This window comes from Anopheles maculipalpis, chromosome 3RL (assembly GCF_943734695.1).
Source record: "Anopheles maculipalpis chromosome 3RL, idAnoMacuDA_375_x, whole genome shotgun sequence".
Taxonomy (NCBI): domain Eukaryota; kingdom Metazoa; phylum Arthropoda; class Insecta; order Diptera; family Culicidae; genus Anopheles; species Anopheles maculipalpis.
The window spans coordinates 2,360,534-2,381,161 of NC_064872.1; the positions used below are offsets into that span (position 1 = coordinate 2,360,534).

Here is a 20,628-nt window from a genome sequence, read left to right on the forward strand (position 1 = left end):
GAGTAGCAGCGTTCTGGAACAAGTTCCGCACAGCTTGCGGTGCCGGAGAGTGGTTAAATATAAAAGCATAACTATTTCGTACCAAACAACAGACTTGCACCGTGTGTGTGTGTGTGTGTGGATGGATACCTTTTGTCCGATCTTTCTTTTGCTAATAGTTTGGCTAGATTTTATACAACGCACATCAAAACGGTGCATTCGAATGACGAAAAGAATCGTTACGACTTTGAAGGTGATTGCATTGAATAGAAGCACAAGAAGGATTCTAATTATGGGACGAGAAGGGTTTATTTATTAATAATTTAATAATCGCTAAAAGCTTGCAATGCTCGATGGAGGTCGTCGATTGTACACAAATTGTTCCTCTCGGAAAATAGAAAAATTCTACATTAAATAAATAGCTGATTTAATTATAACGAGTTTCACGACGTAAAATATAATTCTACTTCAATTAGCTCCCAATCCTTCATCAAAATAAACTCTCTCCCTCTCGCAAGTGAACCAAACCGACCATAAAATAAATGCAAATTAAATTCTTTACTCAAAATTTCTTACACGTCAGATGATTTAAACTTCTTTTACTGCGAAACCATTTACAGTGCTTATCACAACTATAAAAGAACTTGTTTAACTTTTAATATTTCACTTTTAATTAACATTAAATATGTGACATTTTCATTCAGACGTTGTTGAAATACTCTCAATAAGGTACTAAAAATCATTTTCACTCTCAAATAAATCACGTGGCTCTATAGTTATGTTCACACCTGCAGCAAAACATAAACCGGACCCAGCGTTTGGCTTTCGCCAAAACTTTTTTGGTGAAAGTTGTTTTTTTTTTCTACGCGCAAAAAAACCAACTTCAACCAGGCACCTCAAATAATAGCGCTCGTCATTATCGAAAACTTTCCTGCTGCAGCTGCAGCGTTTGCGCTTTTTTCCAGGGCAAGGACTGCCCAAAACCCGTCCCTGCGTCATTGTAGCGATAAACTTTTTGCGAGCGAGTGTTGCCCTGTTTTGGGGGTAGCGAATTTTCCGAAAGAGTCGCCACCACTAAGTTGCATCAAAATTAGCTGTAAGTTTATGGGTACGATCGTTGGCCATTTTTGCACGTTTGGCATTAGGGCAGTGGGAGAAGCATTATTCCTTTGTAGCGATCTGAAATTGAGAACAGCGAGCCAAGGTTCCAAAGGTGCCAAGAAGCAATAGTGTATAATTTCGCCATTCCAAATCATCCTGATAATGTGCTCTAAGAACACGTTTAATAAAATGTACCATAAAGTTTTATCTGCGATCGTTCTAACTTGTATTGTCTGCTTTTTTTCTTCTCTCTACTTTCAGATAAGAAATAAAAAATGGTAGCCGATCTAAGTTGATAAAAATGGATTACAAGGAAATAATATTGCTGCTAGTAAGTATAACAACAATCATTCTCAAAAGTTTTCATTTCCTTTCAAGAAATGTTTTTTTTTATATAATCAAAGTTTGGAAAAACCTTTCCACAATTTCCCAAAACGTATTATTATTAAATTAGCTTTTCAATAAACAATAAGCCGAACGACAATCACTGCTAATGCAGCCAATCTTCAACACAATCCAACCATACGCCTCGTTTCATTAGAGCTCTGCACGCATTCACACCTCGCGTTGTCAGCAAAAGGGTCGTTTCAATGCGTTCCAGCTCCATTCGTCGGTAGAATCTTAAATGACGACAGTGGCGAAAACAATGTATCGAAATTCGTACCCACCATAGCAAACTAATTTGCGCGTGTTCTTCACCGAAATTTGTTGATCCTATTGGCAGTCGCCAGCAAGAAACGAAACTGAGCGAGCGCGAGAGAGGCTTTTGTTTTTCGGCGACAGCATTCGACGATGGCTCGAAATCGCTCATTTCCATTTAGAATAAGAACACGGAATGCGCTATCTTTAAGCGAAATGAAGCTCTTTTGTGTTTTGGCGAAGAGACACACAAATACACACAGATACTGCTTGTGCGTGGAGGACGAAGCACGTGCACGAGAAGTGGATTAAGAAGCATCCTCCCTTCCTTCGCCATTTGTTAATGGTTTTTGATTTTCACCATCCACCCACCCACACACACATACACGAACGTTTGTGAGTGTTTAAAGAATCGGCACTGCTACCGGGAAATGTATAAATATGCACAAACAACTCGCGAGAAAATCGTGACAATAGCGGCTCTTTCTGCTTCATCTTGTTCCGAAAATAAATTGAGCCTGTGTGGGTTCGTTTAAGCGCACACACAACGCAGTGGAAAAATATCGTCCAAAGTATGCTAACAAACAAACGCTAAACCAATTCTGAAGCTTCCATTTCCAAATCTCCCACACCGTGCTGGGTACCGATTCGATTCGAAGCTTTTGTTTGCTTCGGTTTCCTGTTGATTTGTTTTCTTCCTTCGGTGGCGTTTCGAATTCAGATTCAACAATGCATGGATCATGGAAAGAAAAACGAAAAAGAAAACAGCACCAGCGTCCTTATCGCTGTCCAGCTGGCTGGGATCATCGTTTCGCAGCTGAATTCCTGTTTGATATTCTTGTAAAAAAAAACACACACACAAACACAAATGGGAAAACCCTCCACACCACCACAGTCATTCGAAAGCTCGCCAACCAAGCGCGCCATAGCTCGTTGAACAAATTAATCAAAGTTATGTAAATATTTACCGGTTTTATCTGATTTTATCCCAGCGCGCATCGCGCGTACCTGGTGAGGGTGGTGAAATGTTTTGCTGGAAAACGGAAGGAAAATGAAAGGCAAATGATATGAATTCGAACATTCGAAAAATCAACCAACATTCCAATCCTGGCAGACGCTTCAACACGGGCTTGTTGGTGCATTGACGAATCGTACGATCTAAAGCGTGTGAGCGGATTTTTCGTTCTCCAATGAAACAGAAGGAAAATAAATGTGGATGAATTAAGTGAAAGGAAAACAAAATTCATGTCGAATAGGACAACAAACGGTGTAAAAAGAATTGGGGTAAATGTTCCCCGAAAACTGCACCCGAGAGGCACACGGATGTAGGTCGACGAACGCGAGGATTACTTACCACGATGAAATATGGAACGTGTTGGTGGGTTGGCGGGTAACGAAAAGGGTGAGTGAGAGCATTATTATAATTGCTGATATTTGTTGAATTAATTGATATTGGTGATGGGAACCTGATTTTATCTGGCTGAAATATGGCGAGCGAATGGGAAGCGCCAAAGAAAAAAAACACACCGACACACACACACACACGCTGGAATGGCAGCTGCGACGAAGTTCATCCATCAACCAGCTGCTCTGAATTTTCTCCGAACGAAGCTCGAGCCCGAAAGTTGACTGCTTTTCTAACCCCTTTAGGGATAGAGTAGTAATGCAGTCAAGAATTCATGTTTCGTTGCTTTTTAATTACAACGAAGGCAAGAGATGGAAATGTGTTGTGTATCGTTTATTTCTGTGCCAGGGGAAACATGTAAGATTTCCACAAACGAGATATTGTAGGTTTTGCTGGAATGTTGATGAGGTGTTGCCTTTGGACGGGTTGTTTTGAGTTGTAATTGGACACATGAAATTTAACTGAGCAAACATGGCTTTGACGCTCACAAGAAAAGCTTTCTCATCATTGAACTTAATAAAAAAAATACTTTAAGAAAATAATTTGTAAATCACAGTAAAGAATAATGTAACGCCACCGGTCATTTATTTTCTGATGAATTAATCGGGAATATTTTTAAAGCTATTTAAATTCCAAAGCTTCGTTCTCATTTAATGGCCATTCTGGTCCCCATAAAAAGCTTGTGGCTGTACAGTTTTTCCTTTAGTAATTTTGAGAAGAATTTAGTAGTTGTTACGCTTTTTGCCACAATCATTTTGCATATTGGTTCACTGCCAAAGATAAAAATTAGAGCAATGCATTTACCAAAAGTTCACTTGATCATTTTGATGGGAACAAAGTCAAAAGATGAGATAAAATTATCTATAAGCTTAAAAGTTCTCTATTTAAAAATTTACCAAAAATGTAGATAATTCTTTCAACCTACTTGTTTGATAAAAAATAGGATACCCCAGTGTTTTTTTAAAGTACTTTAAACTATTTATTAAATTATTATTAAGCTTCTAATAACTTGTACTGAACCTTGAAATAACAATCACCCATTGGAACGCGACAATTGATTAGACACATCAGTTAAAAATCCAACAAGATGGTTGTTTCTTACCCACTGTGCAAACTTTTCCTTGTTGCTTCCGTTGGTTCCGTAGTCTACGATGTGCCAAATTCACGTATGTCTCCAAGCTTCCGATTCCGGCAATGTTCTTTCAACCTTACCGACTCATCCTTCGATATCAACCAGCTCCAAAAAGATACACCGAACCAGATAGCGCAAACAATATCATAGTATCCAATGGCGAGGAAGGAACATGGGATTTGGAAATGTTGATGCTTCTTTTCTTGATCGTAAGCTGGAAAATCTGTTCTCTGCTACCAACACTAGCTGCCTCCCTGTCTGTCTGTAGCTGTGAGGTAAATTACGCTTCCCCAAAGTGTAAGTAAAAGCAAAATCTATGAACAGGTTGCTCCGAAATTGATAATCGAGCCGGCCGGAAACATCCCCTCTCTGTTTTACGTACCTATGATCGTCGTCTTCCACTCCTGTTGGAGCTGTTAGAGTGCTACCCTGCTAGTCCGGTTCGTATTATCCGAGAAGCTGGTTGTCTGTGTGTCTTCCGTAAAGTGCTATATTTTATGCGAGAACTACAGATACGGTACGGAAGGCACATTCCTTTCGTTTTTGCTGGAACACAGTGTTTTCGGATCAGAAAGCTCTGATATCGTTGGATCGCAAAGCTGGGATAATGCGATTAACATGTTGTTGTACAGTTTTAGCTTCATAATGAAAAAGATGCCAAGTGGGTTTTTGCGGGCGGCATGTGAATGAAACTTTTGTGTGTTTAAGCAAGAGTGTGTGCCTCACTCGATTGGAGCTTGAAGCTGGTAGCGTAATGGTTTTCTCTCTCTCTCTCGCTTCCCCCACAGCAATTCTGCACATTTTCAACTGATTAGACAAATGAAGCTGATTATGTGTGAGTGTGTGTTTGCTCTAGAGATGAATTTATTAGTACATCGAAAGAGCTTCACAAATTCATAATCAAAGGGTCCAAGAGCCTAGAGTCATCCATTTTCTTAATCGTAGATCATTGCAGATCGGTATCGTTTTGAAAAAGTTGGCTAAAAATAAACAGTTGTGTAATTGAAACCGCATTAACCTCGGTTGTCTCTGACCGTCGTCTGTCAACCATACTCGGTACGGAGACCGAGACAATCTGCAACCACAAAAGCATACTATCGCTCTATCACGAAAAAAGAACGTTCCCGATTAAGCTAAAACTATCACACGTCTCGTTTGCTCAATGTCAGTCCCAGTCGGGTTGTCCCTTAACGCTACCATTTAACGAAACGCTCACGTTTAGCCACATCATTTTACCGCCGTTCATTGACAGGTAAGTGAACCTATGCTAACGGAAAACCTCCCTCACGCTAAACCAACAGGACCCGGTTTTTAATGGAACGTATGGGACTCGTGAGACTTTAGCACGTTGGGTACTAAAATTTGATATTCGTTCGATTTAACGATCGTTTTGCCACACCAATCAAAAGCGCTACCCATCTACGGCCGACTCGGAACACCAAGAGCGACCACGAATACACACACACACACAGACAAACCAACACTCTCTTAAACATAGAACGGTTGTAACATTTCATCCGCATCCTTTCCGCATGCCGAGGATAACGTTGGTGGAATTTGGTTGCGCATTTCACTTCTTTCGGGTGGGAGCTAGCTTTCATCATGTTTGCAAATTTCCACCCACTGTCAAAGCATCGCCTGCGCCGCTACCGCTTTCCAGCACTGTAGGCATTGACGCCCAGACATGGTGGCGTCTTAAATGTTTTAGTATAAATTTATGTAAGTAGCTACCGTTTGCTTGCTCTCCCTTCTATACACCAACCCACACACAGTGTCAGTTCGTACCATAGGCACGGCCACGGCTTGACAACTAACCTCCGAACGACTTGATTCCTTCAAAGCTACCGCGCGACCGATGGTGGCGATTGTCTTGCGTTAAAAGCTGATAAGATGAGTCGTCGTTCACGTTTCGCAAAACGGATGCAAGACACGGACACACACACACACACACACACACACACACACAAATTCACAGAACACTTTGCGCTGTGGATGTTCATGTTTATGTGCTGCTTGCACAAGTGTCATTAAGAGATGGCGAGAGTGGTGGTGTTCCACTAGCAGCTGTCATCTTACACCTTAAGGTGGGAAACTCCCATAAGGGCACCTTAACCCGTTTCGAAAGTACTAGAGGCTGAAGTTGCTTGCGAGAAGGTTTCGTTTTTAGGGGGTTATATAATTTTTATGAAGTGTTTACTCCGTTCAGTATGGGCAGGAACACCATACCGTGTACAATGACTTTGTCATTCTCTACCAGCATGAAAATTAAAACACATTATCCTTGCGCGTTCTCTCTCGCACGCACACAATCCCCACCGAAATAGCGTCATTAAAGGCGAATTAAAGCGAAATAGCCGGGTGTCTCATCACGGTCGATGGTCGATAAATATTAGCTTAAAAATGTTCAAATACAATCATCCCGTAGATGGTTCATTAACCGGGGCTGATTGTGTTTAGCGAAAGGTTAATGCCTTTTAAGCGGGCGTGGAATGTGAATGTTGAGCGGAGATTTCCCTGTGGCATTGTTTGTTCGAAATTTTCACAGGGTTCAAAATTTGGTATATTTTCATAAATAACCAGGCGTCTCCATCAGTGTGAAGCACTGGGCCTATTCTATATATTTTCGCCTACTACGTTTCATAGGCATTCAAAGCATTCAAAATGTACTTAAAGTCTTTTATTTATTCCTAACACCACTATTACACCATCAGAAAAACCCAACCTTCATAAATAACGGCTTAAACTGCAATCACAATCTTGCCATCGTGCGATTCTGATCTGGCGCGATCGGGGAAAACTTTTATCCTTTCGTCATCATCAATGCCATTTACCGGCATGTCGTTTGAGAATCTTTTGGCATGACTTTTCACTTCCCTCCACCAGAAGATACCATTGCCTAAGTCAAGGATAAAAGGAGAGAGAAAACAATTCCTCCATTTTGCGGAAAATGATTATTCAAATCCGTTCACAAGTGCGAAAATCCGATAGCTCTCGCTACACTACCACTCTCGGTTCGGTAATGGTAACTTTTTAAATTGGGTCGGATACTGTCGCGGACACAGCGCGCACTACCATCACCGCAGCCGTTTGCCGGTGAGGCATAACGATTGTTTTCTTTGGCCGCAGTTTTCTACCACGCCATCCATCCTTCCATCCATCCATCCATCCGAGAGTGCGTCGTTAGCCGGAAACAGTGGTGTGGTGTGATCCTTTCCCGCACAAGCCGTCGTCAAGCGCCGAAAATTGTCACCCACCACCCGGTTCCGTCACAGATCGGCTAGAAGTTTAATCTTTTACCTAATGGTTCCGGATCGTCCTCAATTTATCTCGTTTCGCGTGTCGATGTGGATAAAAAGTTTCGGCCTGCGTGCGGCAAGTGTATGGCGTACGGGTGGTAGGCAATTCTTTCAAAAAGGATGCTTTATCTTATCACACTACCGTGCAGTCGATCTCCGAGCGTTTCGGGTGGGAAATTGCTGTTGACAAGTTGGTTGATTGTTCGGTTTTCCTCATTTTATTAGACGAGCTTTGACAAGCTAACTGTCTCTCGGATGGTGACTGAGTGTATTTTTATTTTGGGTGAAAAGTCAGTTTTAAAGAGCTGCTTCGAGAAAACGACTTCAACTCTCCTTCATGATTCATCGTAATTTCGTACGACTTGCCGTAAGTTGATAACGAAAAAATTATACACTCTAACGTTTATTTTCCTCAGAAACTGTTTCGAAATTCAAAATTAAGCTTCATTGCTTCGCTATCAGACAACGATGAATTTTTAAAGACACCATCAAACCCACCGTGAACGTGATAGATAACTTTATCTACGAATCTTTATGCCACACTCGCAACACCGTCCCGACATTCGCCTGCCGAACAAGCGAACAGAGCTAAACAAAACACCTGAAAAAATTCGTGTAACTTGATACGAACAGGCAGGTAGCATTCCCTATTTTTTCCTTGTGTCTTTTACTTTGCTATGAATATATTTACTCTTTCTGCCTCCAGCAAAAAGGCAAACAGATCGTATCGACGTGTAGGTACAATAAGCACTGCCACACATCGAACCGAACACATCCGTGTACATGATTCCCGGGAAAAGTGTCACCACGCACCACACATTTCCTATCTGCTCCTGCTTCCCAATAGCCGGGACGGATCGGCATCACGGGGAAGTGAAAAATGGATTCGCCTAAAATTTGAATAACATTCCATTCTAAACGTAATATGATGATCAATTTTTTTTTTGTTTAGGCCACATTTCCATAGCAAAATTGAGGTACGTGAACAAATGGTGCTGCTACATCGCACGAGCACGCGGGAACTTCATTAAGTGCTCGCCAAACGTGTGCACGCTCCAGTTTAAGATGCTGTTACGTTGAACTTGTCGTACAGTTTTCGTGTGTTGAACGGTGTGCGCTCGTCCACGATGTGTGCACCAAATCAAGTATCTCTCGTGATGAATCTTCAGTCAAGTTGCGATCTTAAGGTGGTGCTACTCTTCTTCGAAAATTGCATCACGACCAGAAGCGAACAAAGCTCGCTTTACATAACGTGGAAGGTGAAGGACACTTGATACACGACCTTTGTTAGGTTTGTAGCATGCGGTGCGGTACATCATCGACTGCAAGCAAAATGCTGCTGTTGTGTAGTTTTGCTTCGGAGCAAAATTATCTCCAACATAATACGACGGCAACGCTTGTCAAATTTTTCACCGAAAAATGCAACCGGTAAGGTGAGTAATGCATTCCGAGCCCAAAAAAAGGAAACATAATGCAGGCTAACAAGCCATCGTATGTGGGGTTTGCTGAGAAGAACATGATTGCTGTACGTACCTTACGTGGGGTACAATTTCTTGCGAAAAATGTGACAAAAATGGAGGATAGAGAGCAGGACGAGCGTCACCGTTCTGACAATATGTATGATTTTCCTTTTTAGTTTTTCTTCATCATTAGCATTTGCGTCGGGTTTTGTTCTTGTGAGCAAATGTTGGCCTTTAAAATGATCGTTACTGGAAAGGAATTGAAGTTTCTCTTTTTGACAAATTGATCCTGATCACGGCACCATGAATGTCCTCAGCATGCAAGATGAAACAGTAATTGCAAGGACAAATTTTTTTTAGATGCTTCTTGTGGCGATAATGTCTTCTTCTTCTTGATTTAACATCCAACTGGGTCACGATAGCTATCATCATTTTTTGATACCATTTTTGTAGTAGTATTGTCCTTCGCCTGAAAAAAAGCCTCAGTTTCGGCGATCACCACTTCATCCGACGTCTTCCCAGTGTGCATCCTTTTGAGATCTTCGAAAAGAAAATAGTAACTGTGAGCCAGATTTGGGGAATACGGTGAGTGAGGAAGCAATTCGTGAAGATTTTTCCTTGCGAATCCCAAAAACGGACGCCACAACCGATCGTTGCATTTTCTCTGCTTTGGAGCAGGTTCATCGTGTCCAGTCCACCCGGATGACTGTCTTAATGAACAATTCTCGGTCCTGTTCTTACAGAATGTGTGAAGAATGCTAGTAATATAGGTGACTGTCGCTGTGAATCGCAGTTTTAACGCGAAAAAATAATGTGTTGAGAAAGCTATAAACTGCCTATTTTTTGACATACTTTTTTACATTTTCATTTATTTATTTGACATGATGTCAAATGTCATCCATTTGTCGTAAGTAAGGTCCGTTTTTTTTATTGCGAAAAATAAATTTCTCAAACTATTCTGCAATATTCACGATTCACACATTTTCAAGGCTGTTCATGCTAAATTTAACGTTTTCGACTTCGACCCGATTTTGGGTGGAACGAATGTTGTTTGCTAAATTATGCACTACCCAAGCTCCATAGTCCTATCACAGACGGAATAGCGTTCCGAGAGATTCATTCTCGAAACATCTGTATACATTACATGCATTGTTCTGCTTGCTTTTTTTCGCTCTATCCCTCTCTGGTGGAACTCCCGTAACTGGCGCATGTCGTTCTTCATTACCAGTAATGCGAACTTTTCGACATGAAATCCGTCCCATCCGCTTGTTTCCCCCATTCGAACGCTACTCATGGGAAATAGTTTTGCAAGAAGCCCGAAATTTGCTAGACGCAACACAGAACAACGGCAAACGGGGTCTGATCACACTCATTTGTTCCGTAATCGTCAACCCATCGTCATTTTGGTTGGAATCGACCGAAAGTAACGAGTGTTACGATTACGGTCCTTCCTACGAAGTCGGTCCAGGCAATACAGCCGCACAATTTGGCCCAAACGAGCAAACACACCAAACACCGGCCCCCGTCCGTACAGGGGCAAACGGGAAAAGATTGATAAATAATTTACAAACACTGTCAGCCTCCGTCAGTCAATTAGATGGGGCAATGTTTCGCTTCAGCTACGTTCGGGCGCGACTATTTCGTCCTCGCGCTCACTGCAAATGCTTCTCTCCACAAACAGCCAGCAGCAGGCATCGTCTCCATAATGTATTAACTTTTATTCCAGCCAATCTCGTTGGCCTGCTGGTTGGGCTCGCACGGCCCAAAGTAGCTGCCTCGGGTAGCGCTGCTGACACTTTTGGCCACACCGCAGCCAAGTAACGGCGAGAAGGGTGGTTGTGTGTGTGTCGTTATTTCTCTTTTTCCGAGGGATTTTGGAAGTCCCTCGGCTCCGGCGGTAACGTTTTACCAGTACCGTTCCCTTAACCTAGCTCAATGTTTGATAAAAATAAGCAAACAAACTCGTAATCTTTCTCGGTCGCTTGTCATTGTAGCAGCGAAACACAATTTCGGAAGGCTAGTACGTAGGTACTTTTAGGCAGATTCTTCTACAGGGTGTACTCACCCCAACACATTCCTAGATTCTGCAGCTGGTTTTTTTTTTTGTCGTTCGCTTTCGCCACCATGTTCTAGCTGGTGTGTACCTGCACAACATGACAAACGCCACGAGAGCACGACGAGAAGCTCTTAAAATTCTATCAAATATTTAAAATCAATATGCACGTGCGAAGCGAAAGTGAGATGTGCATTGGGATTTCGGTGTTACGAACCAGAGCTGGAACACTGATTCCATACACACATACGGAGTCTTGACAGGTTTATTTGATTATTTACTACTACGAGTAAGCCATCGGGTCGGGGTGTTGGAAGCCCGCTCAAAACCCTTTCGTTTCGAGACATTGGATTATGGGTGAGTGCTTTTGGGACCAGCATGATCTTCGGTCCGGTGTTGCAATCTTTCTCGACTCAACATCGACTACGCGTTCAAGAGACAGACTGGATTAAGATCTTAATCAGAGTGTTGATTTGTGTAATATATTTAAATTGTTTGTGTAATTTTTGTTTTGCGTCCTCTAGCCAGAAGAGAAGCCGATCAAGATTTTATTAAAGACAGTTATAAGCAACCAGGGATGCCTCTATGCTCCATTGGTAGTTTTTGATTGGCAATCGTGATGAAATTTGATAGCCGTCGATTCGTGTATTCTCCTGAAGCCGCTATCAATACGATAGCCAATGGCGAATTAACCTATGGGCAAAGCCGGCTGACGGCTAGAGAACCCCTTCAGATCTACAGAGGGCTCGGTTCAGTTTGACAATGGCATCCGTCCCACTCCCGAAACAAGTAAACAAAAAACAAAACATGGAGGAAATGCCTTGAAAAATATGTACATAACCAGCACTCGAAACGATGGCAATACGGGGCCGAATCGTAACACTTGATCTAATATGGTGATTAACAAAATTCTAGTTCTCATCGTCTTTACTCGGATTACTATTTATAAAGAAAGGAAAATAAACATTCCCAAGTAGATTTATTACTTTTAAAAAATTACGCGTGCTGCATCTTTGCTTGGAACGACGCAAAGACGCATCCAACGGTATACGGAACGCCCCGATCGAACCAAAACTGAGCGAATTATCGTCGGTTTTCCATAAGAATGCTGCTGGCGGAATTTTCCGGGAGCTTTCGGCATCACAGTAGCCCATGGAAAACCGACGATAACTCGCTCAGTTTAATTCAAATCGGGGGCGCAGCATACCGTTGGATGCGTCTTTGGAACGAGCATCTTTTTGTGGAACAACTTAATCCAACCCTCCGCCTGAACTGCTTTGCAGTTTGTGTCTTATTTAGATCAATGTTCAACAACCATTAAAATAGTAAGTGTAGGGAATGTTAGCTATAAATATGATTACATGGCTTCACATGGGTGGCAATAATTGGAAACTTACCGAACTTAGATTCAACGTGATAGAGTGCCCAAATTTCCATCCCACTTTGGGCCCCAGAAAGGCTTAATCAACCAGCGACGATAGCTTATCACACTTAATAGTTAGTTGAGATTAATTTGCTAATATTACAGCAGAAGGATCTTCGAGTTATGAAGCTTTAAAATAAATTCAAAAAGATATTTAAATGACATAAAAGTCAAATAGTAACAAATCTCATTTCCATAAAAATAGCATAAAAAAACAACAATCACAGTACAGCATGAATCATTTTTCGCAACAATTTCCTCGTCCAACCTCAGCTCTCTTCGACTAAAAGCCAATGTTAACCAACAATCTCGATGCTTCCTAAATGCTGGTACTACATCGAACATAAAAACGAATCATGTGGCAAATTATCGTCTGAATTACAAGCCCATTTGGCACCTCGTGTTACACCCCCCCCTCCCCCACCCCTTCTTCCGCTACCCTTTTCGCCCATCAACACATGGGACACGAGGTGCTGTTAGCACGCGCCACAGCTTGTTCTCCCGAATGGCACCGAAAAAGGCGATACTAACAGCCTTTGGTGTAAACCATTAGCTTACCCACTTCATGACACGCACGTCTTTCACACTTCTCTCTCCCTCTTTACACACATATACACACACACAAACATCTCCTGAAGAAGCGTTACATAGGCGCAAAAAGCACACCCACAATAAGAAAAGGGTCGACAATTTGCATAACATCCAATCTACAAAAATTCGCATCTGCTTTCTGGTGTCCCCGATGCCGACAAAACACTCTCTCACACATACACACGCACGAACGCACTTTACAAAGAACTGCTTGTACTTCTTCCACTATTCTACCCCGAAATATTTTACCCCTTTTCAATGCCTGAGCATGAGGCTTGGTCACATTTAAACTGATTAAAATGACCCTATGTTCTTGCAAAACAACAGCTAAAAAAATGTGTTTTGTTTGCACACCCTTAGCGAGAAGGTCGATTTGCAGTGAAAGTACCGTGCTGTAAATTTCCCCCCAAAATCGTACACACTCACACGCTGTCGCTGGTAGAAAAGCCGATCAGCCGGAAACAAGCCACTACATCCGGTCGAAAAAGCCCCATTGTCCTGGACAGGGCAAGGCTGGACACGAACTTTCACTTCCAGCCCGACCAAAAAGTCGAGGCGCAAAAGGGAAGACTTTTGGAACATGTCCACCGAGAAAATTGGATTAGGATGGTAAACTTTAGGACTCGCCTTTTGCCCGGATGTGCCGGAGGAAAACCATGGCGAAGCGTCGAATCGCTCCAGGGCCGACGATGGACCCTGGGTCCGGTTCCGGCCGCACGCAGCGAGCACGAAACGAAAATTAAATATTCAAACCAATGTGGCTAATAAAATCATGCTAACTTTTAATAATTGATAAAATATTCATTACCTCTTTGGCTTTGGCGAGGTAGGAGTCGAGGCGGTGGCTTTTCAAAATCCTAACACCCCCCGAACCAAGGCTTGTATGAGTGTGCTGTTAGGATAGAACGGTCACATTACGTCCTGCTTAAAGATTGCGTATTTAAACGAGATAACATTGAATGAGAACTCCACCGGGAAAAAGGGGCCGGAAAAGTGGGATCTACCGAAGCACGATACAACGATTCGCGGTATAGGGGATAATCCACTGCGAACGAAAAACCAGCCCGTAAACAGCGTGCGAGTTGTTGGAAAAATAAAAATGCCCCCTGGAGGCTGCCTAACGAAAGTGTATCTCTTGTGGTATTATTTGTGGGAATACGTTCCAGAATCAGAGGAAGAAAGAGAGAGAGGAATAGAGAGAGAGATTCCATCCGGTATAATTACACAGTTCGCATAGCTCGATTCCATCTGCTCGGATCCTTTGATGTGAGCTCAGCCACAGAATAGAGCTGTTGATGTAAAGCTTGATATTTATAATTACATTACAGCATCGATTCTGCCCTCAATACTCAGAATTGCTTCAATGGAGAGCATCTTTAGCGTCGCATTTAGCGCAACATGTTGTGTGTTTCAATGAAAAAGCCATGTTTAATAGCTTTAGAATCACAAACAGTCTCCGACTAATTGCTATTGCATTAGGTGTTGGTTCTTCAGAATGTGCATTCTTTCTTGCACCGTGTCAAATAATATCTGAAACAATAAACTATCTATCATAAACCACCGCTCAGGAACAATTTAACAACTAATCTAAAGTTCCAAGTAACAAAACACAGCTCATGCAACGAAACTCCTCTTTCATTGCTGACCCAGCAATAGTTATAGATGGAGACGATTTAAATCATGGTACTTGTGCAGCAGTAAAAGTGCATTGGAAATGTCTTGCCATTTACTTCAAACCAACTAAATCGCGGCGCAAGAACTTTCGCTTTTCGCAACTTAATTTAACTTGTGCAGTTTGGACTTTTTCCCCGCTTCAACGCTCTCCCCGTGCTCCTTTTTGAGACGACCAGAAAAGCTCGCACACAACAACACTTGAGAAACACATCGACCACGGGGAAAAATTCACTTCGTTACGGAACTCAAACAACTTTTCATCGCGCTCGTCATCGTTCATCGACCAAAAACGGTAAAACAAAACGGTTTTTGAAGCACTTTTCGCGTGATGCTGTCCCGCCTGGGGTGGAGTGGAAAAATTGCATTGACGTCGTAAAAACATGGTGGCTATCCTTTCCTGCCATGCCATGCAATCTCACACTCTCTCTCTCTCTCGAAACCCCTTCACCTTCGCCGAGAGGTTTTATGCTTAATCATATTCATGAATTTTACTACTCAAAGTGGAAAATATAATAAAAACAGAATAATGCATCCCGATCTCTCGATCCCGCTCGGAGCTCGCCACCTACATGCGATGGAGCGAGAAAGATGAATGTTCTTGTGCCACGTGTGACATGCAAACGATGCCTCAATCTCCTCAACTCTCTAAGCAAAGAGTGTCTGTCACGTAGACTGGTGCGGTGGGAGGAAAAATGGAGTAGAGAAAGCTTCCCCTCTCTCAAAGAGCGACAGTAAAATGATTCACAACAAAGTGCAAAATTCACAAACAACTTTATATGCAATGTTTTTCCATACCGCGAGCCCCTCCTCTATTTTCTCACTGCTCAGGTGATAATGTTGTAATCATCATGGGAAAGCGACCCAATGCTGGTGGCAGAGGTACGATGGAAAGCAGTTGTAATCGCCCCATGCAACTCCAGGGTGAGGTGGCAATCACTTTTTTTTCTGCCCTTCAGCTTTGCGATTGAGTTTGAATAAACCGAGCATAAGCTGCATGATACTCGATATTCTGGAATCGTAAAAAAGAGGACCCATTCAACATGTAAAACAAACCGTCAGCGGTGTCTGGGATGGGTGCTGAGTAATTGCAATATCACGATCGGGAATCGATGCCACCGTCGTCCCAATAAACCGGACGAAATCGGGCTGATAGGAAGGGAAAAATCAGCACCACGTCGCACGTCAGATTGACTCAATCAGCTCGAATCAGCACTTGGAGTGGAAATGTTCCGATAGCAGGAGAGAGCAAAATAATGGCTGCTCGGTGATGCATCGATTTTTGGGAATGAAAACATGAATCGTTGGTGCAAATGGAGCTATCGTCGATGTAATTAATTTACTGATTTACTTGAAAAACTGTGTGCAGTGAAATTTAAATATATTTTTGATTTGTTCCTCTTCATCGAACTTGATTCTAACTAGTTCATCACAATTCTCCTGCAATGCAATATGCATACATCTAGGCGTCAATACAAATAACACAAATTCGGACGAAGTTTCAAAGCGACTGCTCATTATTTATTGGTTTATTTGAGAAAATAATCCTTTTTAATTTTAGGTCTCTTCAAAAAGATTCCTCAATTAAACTCATCACACCAATCTCCATCCATCCATTTTCACCAATTTTATCCGAATTTGTTTAAAATTCCACGAAAGTGGTAATAAATCAATCGAGTTCCAATATCACTCGATAAGAGAACCTCACAATTGAAAGCTATTAAAAATTTGTCCCAACCAACCACTGACGCTTCTCCTGGGCTGCCAGACCAATAAAACACGAGCATACGACAAAAGCAACTAAATGCACCTCGAACCGGATAAGATAAGGATGCTCTCGCTTTCTCTTCATTCGTTCGCAAAAATATGAAGAAGCGTATGGTTCATAATGCCGGTTTACTTATCTTGCTCCCGTCCTTCACCGAATGATATCCGGTTCCACTTCCCCAAACGAGAACACACCTGTGGCCAGTACTGAAGACCGACTCGAATCGAACCTCCCAAGTATCGCACCACTTCGTGGGTTCTTCTAGCTTTTATTGCACATTCCATTCGAAAGAAGCGAGAGAGCGAAGTATAAAATGCGCAAGGACAGATCGGAAGAGTCTATTTAAAAAAAAAAAAAAACCTCCCCGATAGAACCCGGTGGTGGCTGACATGCCGGCACGAGGTCGGGCACACCGGAATTCGAACGCCGGAAAATGAATGGGAAATAAATCCCGCCAGTAAAAAGGCACCGTTTGCGATAAGAGCGACCGAGATCCATTGGGGCTGTCGTTGCAGGCGATGTGAACGAACCCAGGCCGGGACATTACAACGGTCGGTGCTTGAACGGTGCTTTCCGGACTTTCTGCAGAGAGGTGTGCGGAGTCGAGCGCATGGCACGGCAGGTGAAAGTGATTTGAAAAACCGCATCATGGCATACCGTAGCGTCACCGCCTGACCGCCATTACCACCGACCGACCACCGAACATCCCAACACAGCTGCAACTCGAGTGGCCTTTATCCAAACACTTTTATGTAAATGCTATTTTTGTAAAGTGAATAGCTGCCATAGATCTGTTTGCCGATCCGTCCCGCAGTGACTGTAGACTGACGACGGCGACGACGATGTTTGCCGAGTGCCAGCCAGCTGGCCGGATCAACTCGATGACCACTTTTCGCAGCCATCATCGGTACCTGGAATAAAGACCATGTGTGTGTGTGTGTGTGTGTGTGTGTGTGGTTCGTTTGCAATGCCCACTGCAACGACCAAGTTTAGATATCCAATATAATTGACATACTCTCACTCGGGATACTTGAGACACGAAGGAAACACAGAAAGGAACCAACGTTCTCCAGCACCTTATTTACATTTTCAATCTCGCAAACTGCACGGTACGGTGAATGGTGTGGTAAGCAAGTATGTGGTGTCGTTGGCTCATGCTCATGCTACCGGTAAGCGACCGTTCAACACCTGCACACGGGTCCAGGATCAACCTTAAGCTGAGGCTTTCCTTCCTGTTTCCGGGAGAGATTTGTTCGTGAAAATGGGATATTATTACTACCGGGGAGTCGACGAAAATGTTATGGAGAGTAATTTAATTTTCAAACATTTGGAATCTACCCCAGAATACCCGCTTTTTTGGCACCAAAAATATTTAAATGTTTTGGTTTGTAGTTGGTTCACCACCATTCGCTTAATCCGGAAGGGTTGTAGTTTAAATCGCTTCAATGTATCGCTTTAACGCACCTGAAGTTGCAATTCAAAGTCTTGGCTCTTTGAGGTCAAACCAGACCTTCAGTTATCGAGCTAACCACAATCATTTCAATCCATTCCTGACTGATCTTAGCATCAATCCTGCGGTTTACCCAATCAAGCATCACCCCAAGACGTCCAAGAAATTGAATCTGACATCATGGTGAGCTCGTCTTCCGATCCTTTGAACATAGTATCAAAGCCAATAACTTCTGAATCAGCTAAATGTGCTTGATTTTGTCCTCTTGATTGCATATAAGATGGCCTGAGGTTCAAAAAAAAATATGTGAAGAAATTAAATAGCAAGTATTTAAATCTTACTGCTTTCTGTGAGAACTTACTTCGTCAATCTCGACTACTTTTGAAATGCTGCCAGCTTAAATCAAATCGAGTGCTGCCATAGCTGCCAGGACATTACTGTACTTATGCTCTTCAAGGCGCATATGCTTTTATTGATTATTAAAGTCTCCTGCTGTTTTTCGGATGTTTCTGAACAAAATGTCGACGATATCGTCCAACTTTGACTAATGTTAACAAACACATAACTCAAATAACAATCAAATCGTGATGAAAATTTATCCCCATCTAGTACTCTGTACATCCAGCTCAAACACACTTCCACCATCCGATTTGTTGAGACTTGAGGTATGGGAACAAGCAAACCTCAAGTCAAGCTCTGTCAAACCCTGTTCAGAACGGTTACGATATAGCAACCAAACGGTGACTCCGGTCTAGAGCCAGCTATCAAACTGTGAAACCAACCCGACGAGTGCCTGCAGTTGAGAGTGGGCAACTATCAAATGAAGAGCCCGAGCACGTCGAGTGGATCTGCTACTGGCTTGCTCTAGGAAAAAAAAAAAAACTATCATCAAGCCTATTCACGAGCGAGTTCACGACTTCGTCTCGTTTGGTCTGGTTTGGGCATGTTTCAATGCTGCTTTGTGTGGCTCCAGTGATGTCACCGGGTGATGGGATGCTTTGAAACGTCATCAAAATTATCAGCGCACCGGTCAAGCGTTGCATTGGATTTCGCTTAAGCCTTTCGCTACCACTTGAATGTGTCCGTTGCAAGAGCTGACATTAAACGGATAGAGATAAAGTTTTGGAATGAATAGGAAAAAAAACAGAAGCAAACACGCACACACAGAATCAATGACTTTCCAACAAAAACACCCTTGTGGAAAATGAGAATGCCTGACACAACTTCATTCAATGGCCACTTCAGCTTCATCATCATCTTCATCCAACCCATGGTTGTGCCATGGTCACCCGTCAGCGATCCGTCACTGTAGCCGTCCTTAACCGGTCGTTGAAAATGATGATGGAGCGCAACCAACGACAACAACAACAATAATGACAAAAAAAAGTCATCTTCATTCATTGCCACTTGCTACAAAATCATAAATCATGCCCTGAGACCCTTTCTCTCGAGAGGCATCGTGCTGTCGCTATCGGTTGCCCGGAAGCCCTCGGTTCAAGCCAACCCACACTGAAGAGGTGTCAAAAATTACGTCCAAGGCAACTACAATACGCATCCGGCAATTCTCGTGCCTGTCCCTTTCGGTGTGGTATATCGCCCCGATATCATGGAATCACCAATTGAAGGCTTTCGGGCATACTTTCCATCACCCTGCCACCTTCATAAGATACACCTGGATGACAAGGCTTTCCTTGTTTGCGAATAATTCGTTTTTGGGGATTTTCACAATCCATCGATCGCTTCGGATAGGCTTTAGGGCTTAGTCTGGAGCTTTGGCGACGGAAGGAAAACGAGGAAACGAGGAGCGAAAAACGAAGAAGCACAAAGAAGGATTTGTATTCGTATCTTGCCACAAGCCCTCTGATGGTTGGATGTTGCTTTAAAGCGAAAACTTACTGTCATCGTTCAAAGCCAGTCCTCGTTTGCATCATCACCGTATCATTGACAGCAACAGCAGAACCAGCTTCCCGAGCATTATCAACACAACCATCCAATGGTCTTTCCTCATTTGGACTGTCGATGGCAGAACCCGAAACCCGACGCCGGTACTGCTCCTTCCACAAAAGGGATACAACATGTGCTACCTTCAAGAGAATGTTGCTCTGTCACGTGTATCAATCACATCAACCGAAACGGAAGTGCCAATGCCATTTATCGAGCGTGCTGGATCAAAGCGTTCCGTGTTCTATCGCACCAGCAGGGAAGGAAGGTTAGCTGCTTTCGCTCGAATCGATTGGAAACTCCCCAGGACATCACCTTGCCTCGAACGAGAAACCAACGAGCACCAAAGCCTTAAAACCCAAACACACAGGTGAACACGCTGTGTAGGTCAGGTCTAGCGAGCGAGCGAGCGAAGGAATAAGAACAAAAAACGAAAATGCCACTCCAAAAGGCTTTTTCGCCTGTCGACTTTGCTGATGCTTGTGATGCTCGGGAAGTTCTTTGCATTGATTTCAAGATACCTAGAGCCCAGCTCCTCCTGGGACTGTTGGACTAACTTTTGCTGCTTCCCTTTTACCCGGGCACGTCCGTACGATGCAATTGGAGCGAAACTGGACTCATAATTGAATTGTGTATCTTCACCACCACTCGTGTTCACTATACCCCATTTCCCAGGGCTTCCTTCTTTAGCACAGCGCAATCGATAAAATGAACCTGCT

At 42.9% G+C, this 20,628-nt stretch overlaps 1 protein-coding gene across 5 annotated transcripts in view; it reads left to right on the forward strand.

Moving 5' to 3' along the window:
* Positions 1-20,628, forward strand: part of LOC126563878 (protein madd-4) — a 118,858-nt gene that overhangs the window by 66,621 nt on the left and 31,609 nt on the right. For all 5 annotated transcript variants that reach the window (XM_050220660.1, XM_050220661.1, XM_050220662.1 and 2 more), the window contains exon 2: positions 1,342-1,411. In XM_050220660.1, coding sequence (XP_050076617.1) covers positions 1,382-1,411 — 30 coding nt within the window. In that variant the 5' untranslated portion in view covers positions 1,342-1,381. The remainder of the gene's footprint in view (positions 1-1,341; positions 1,412-20,628) is intronic.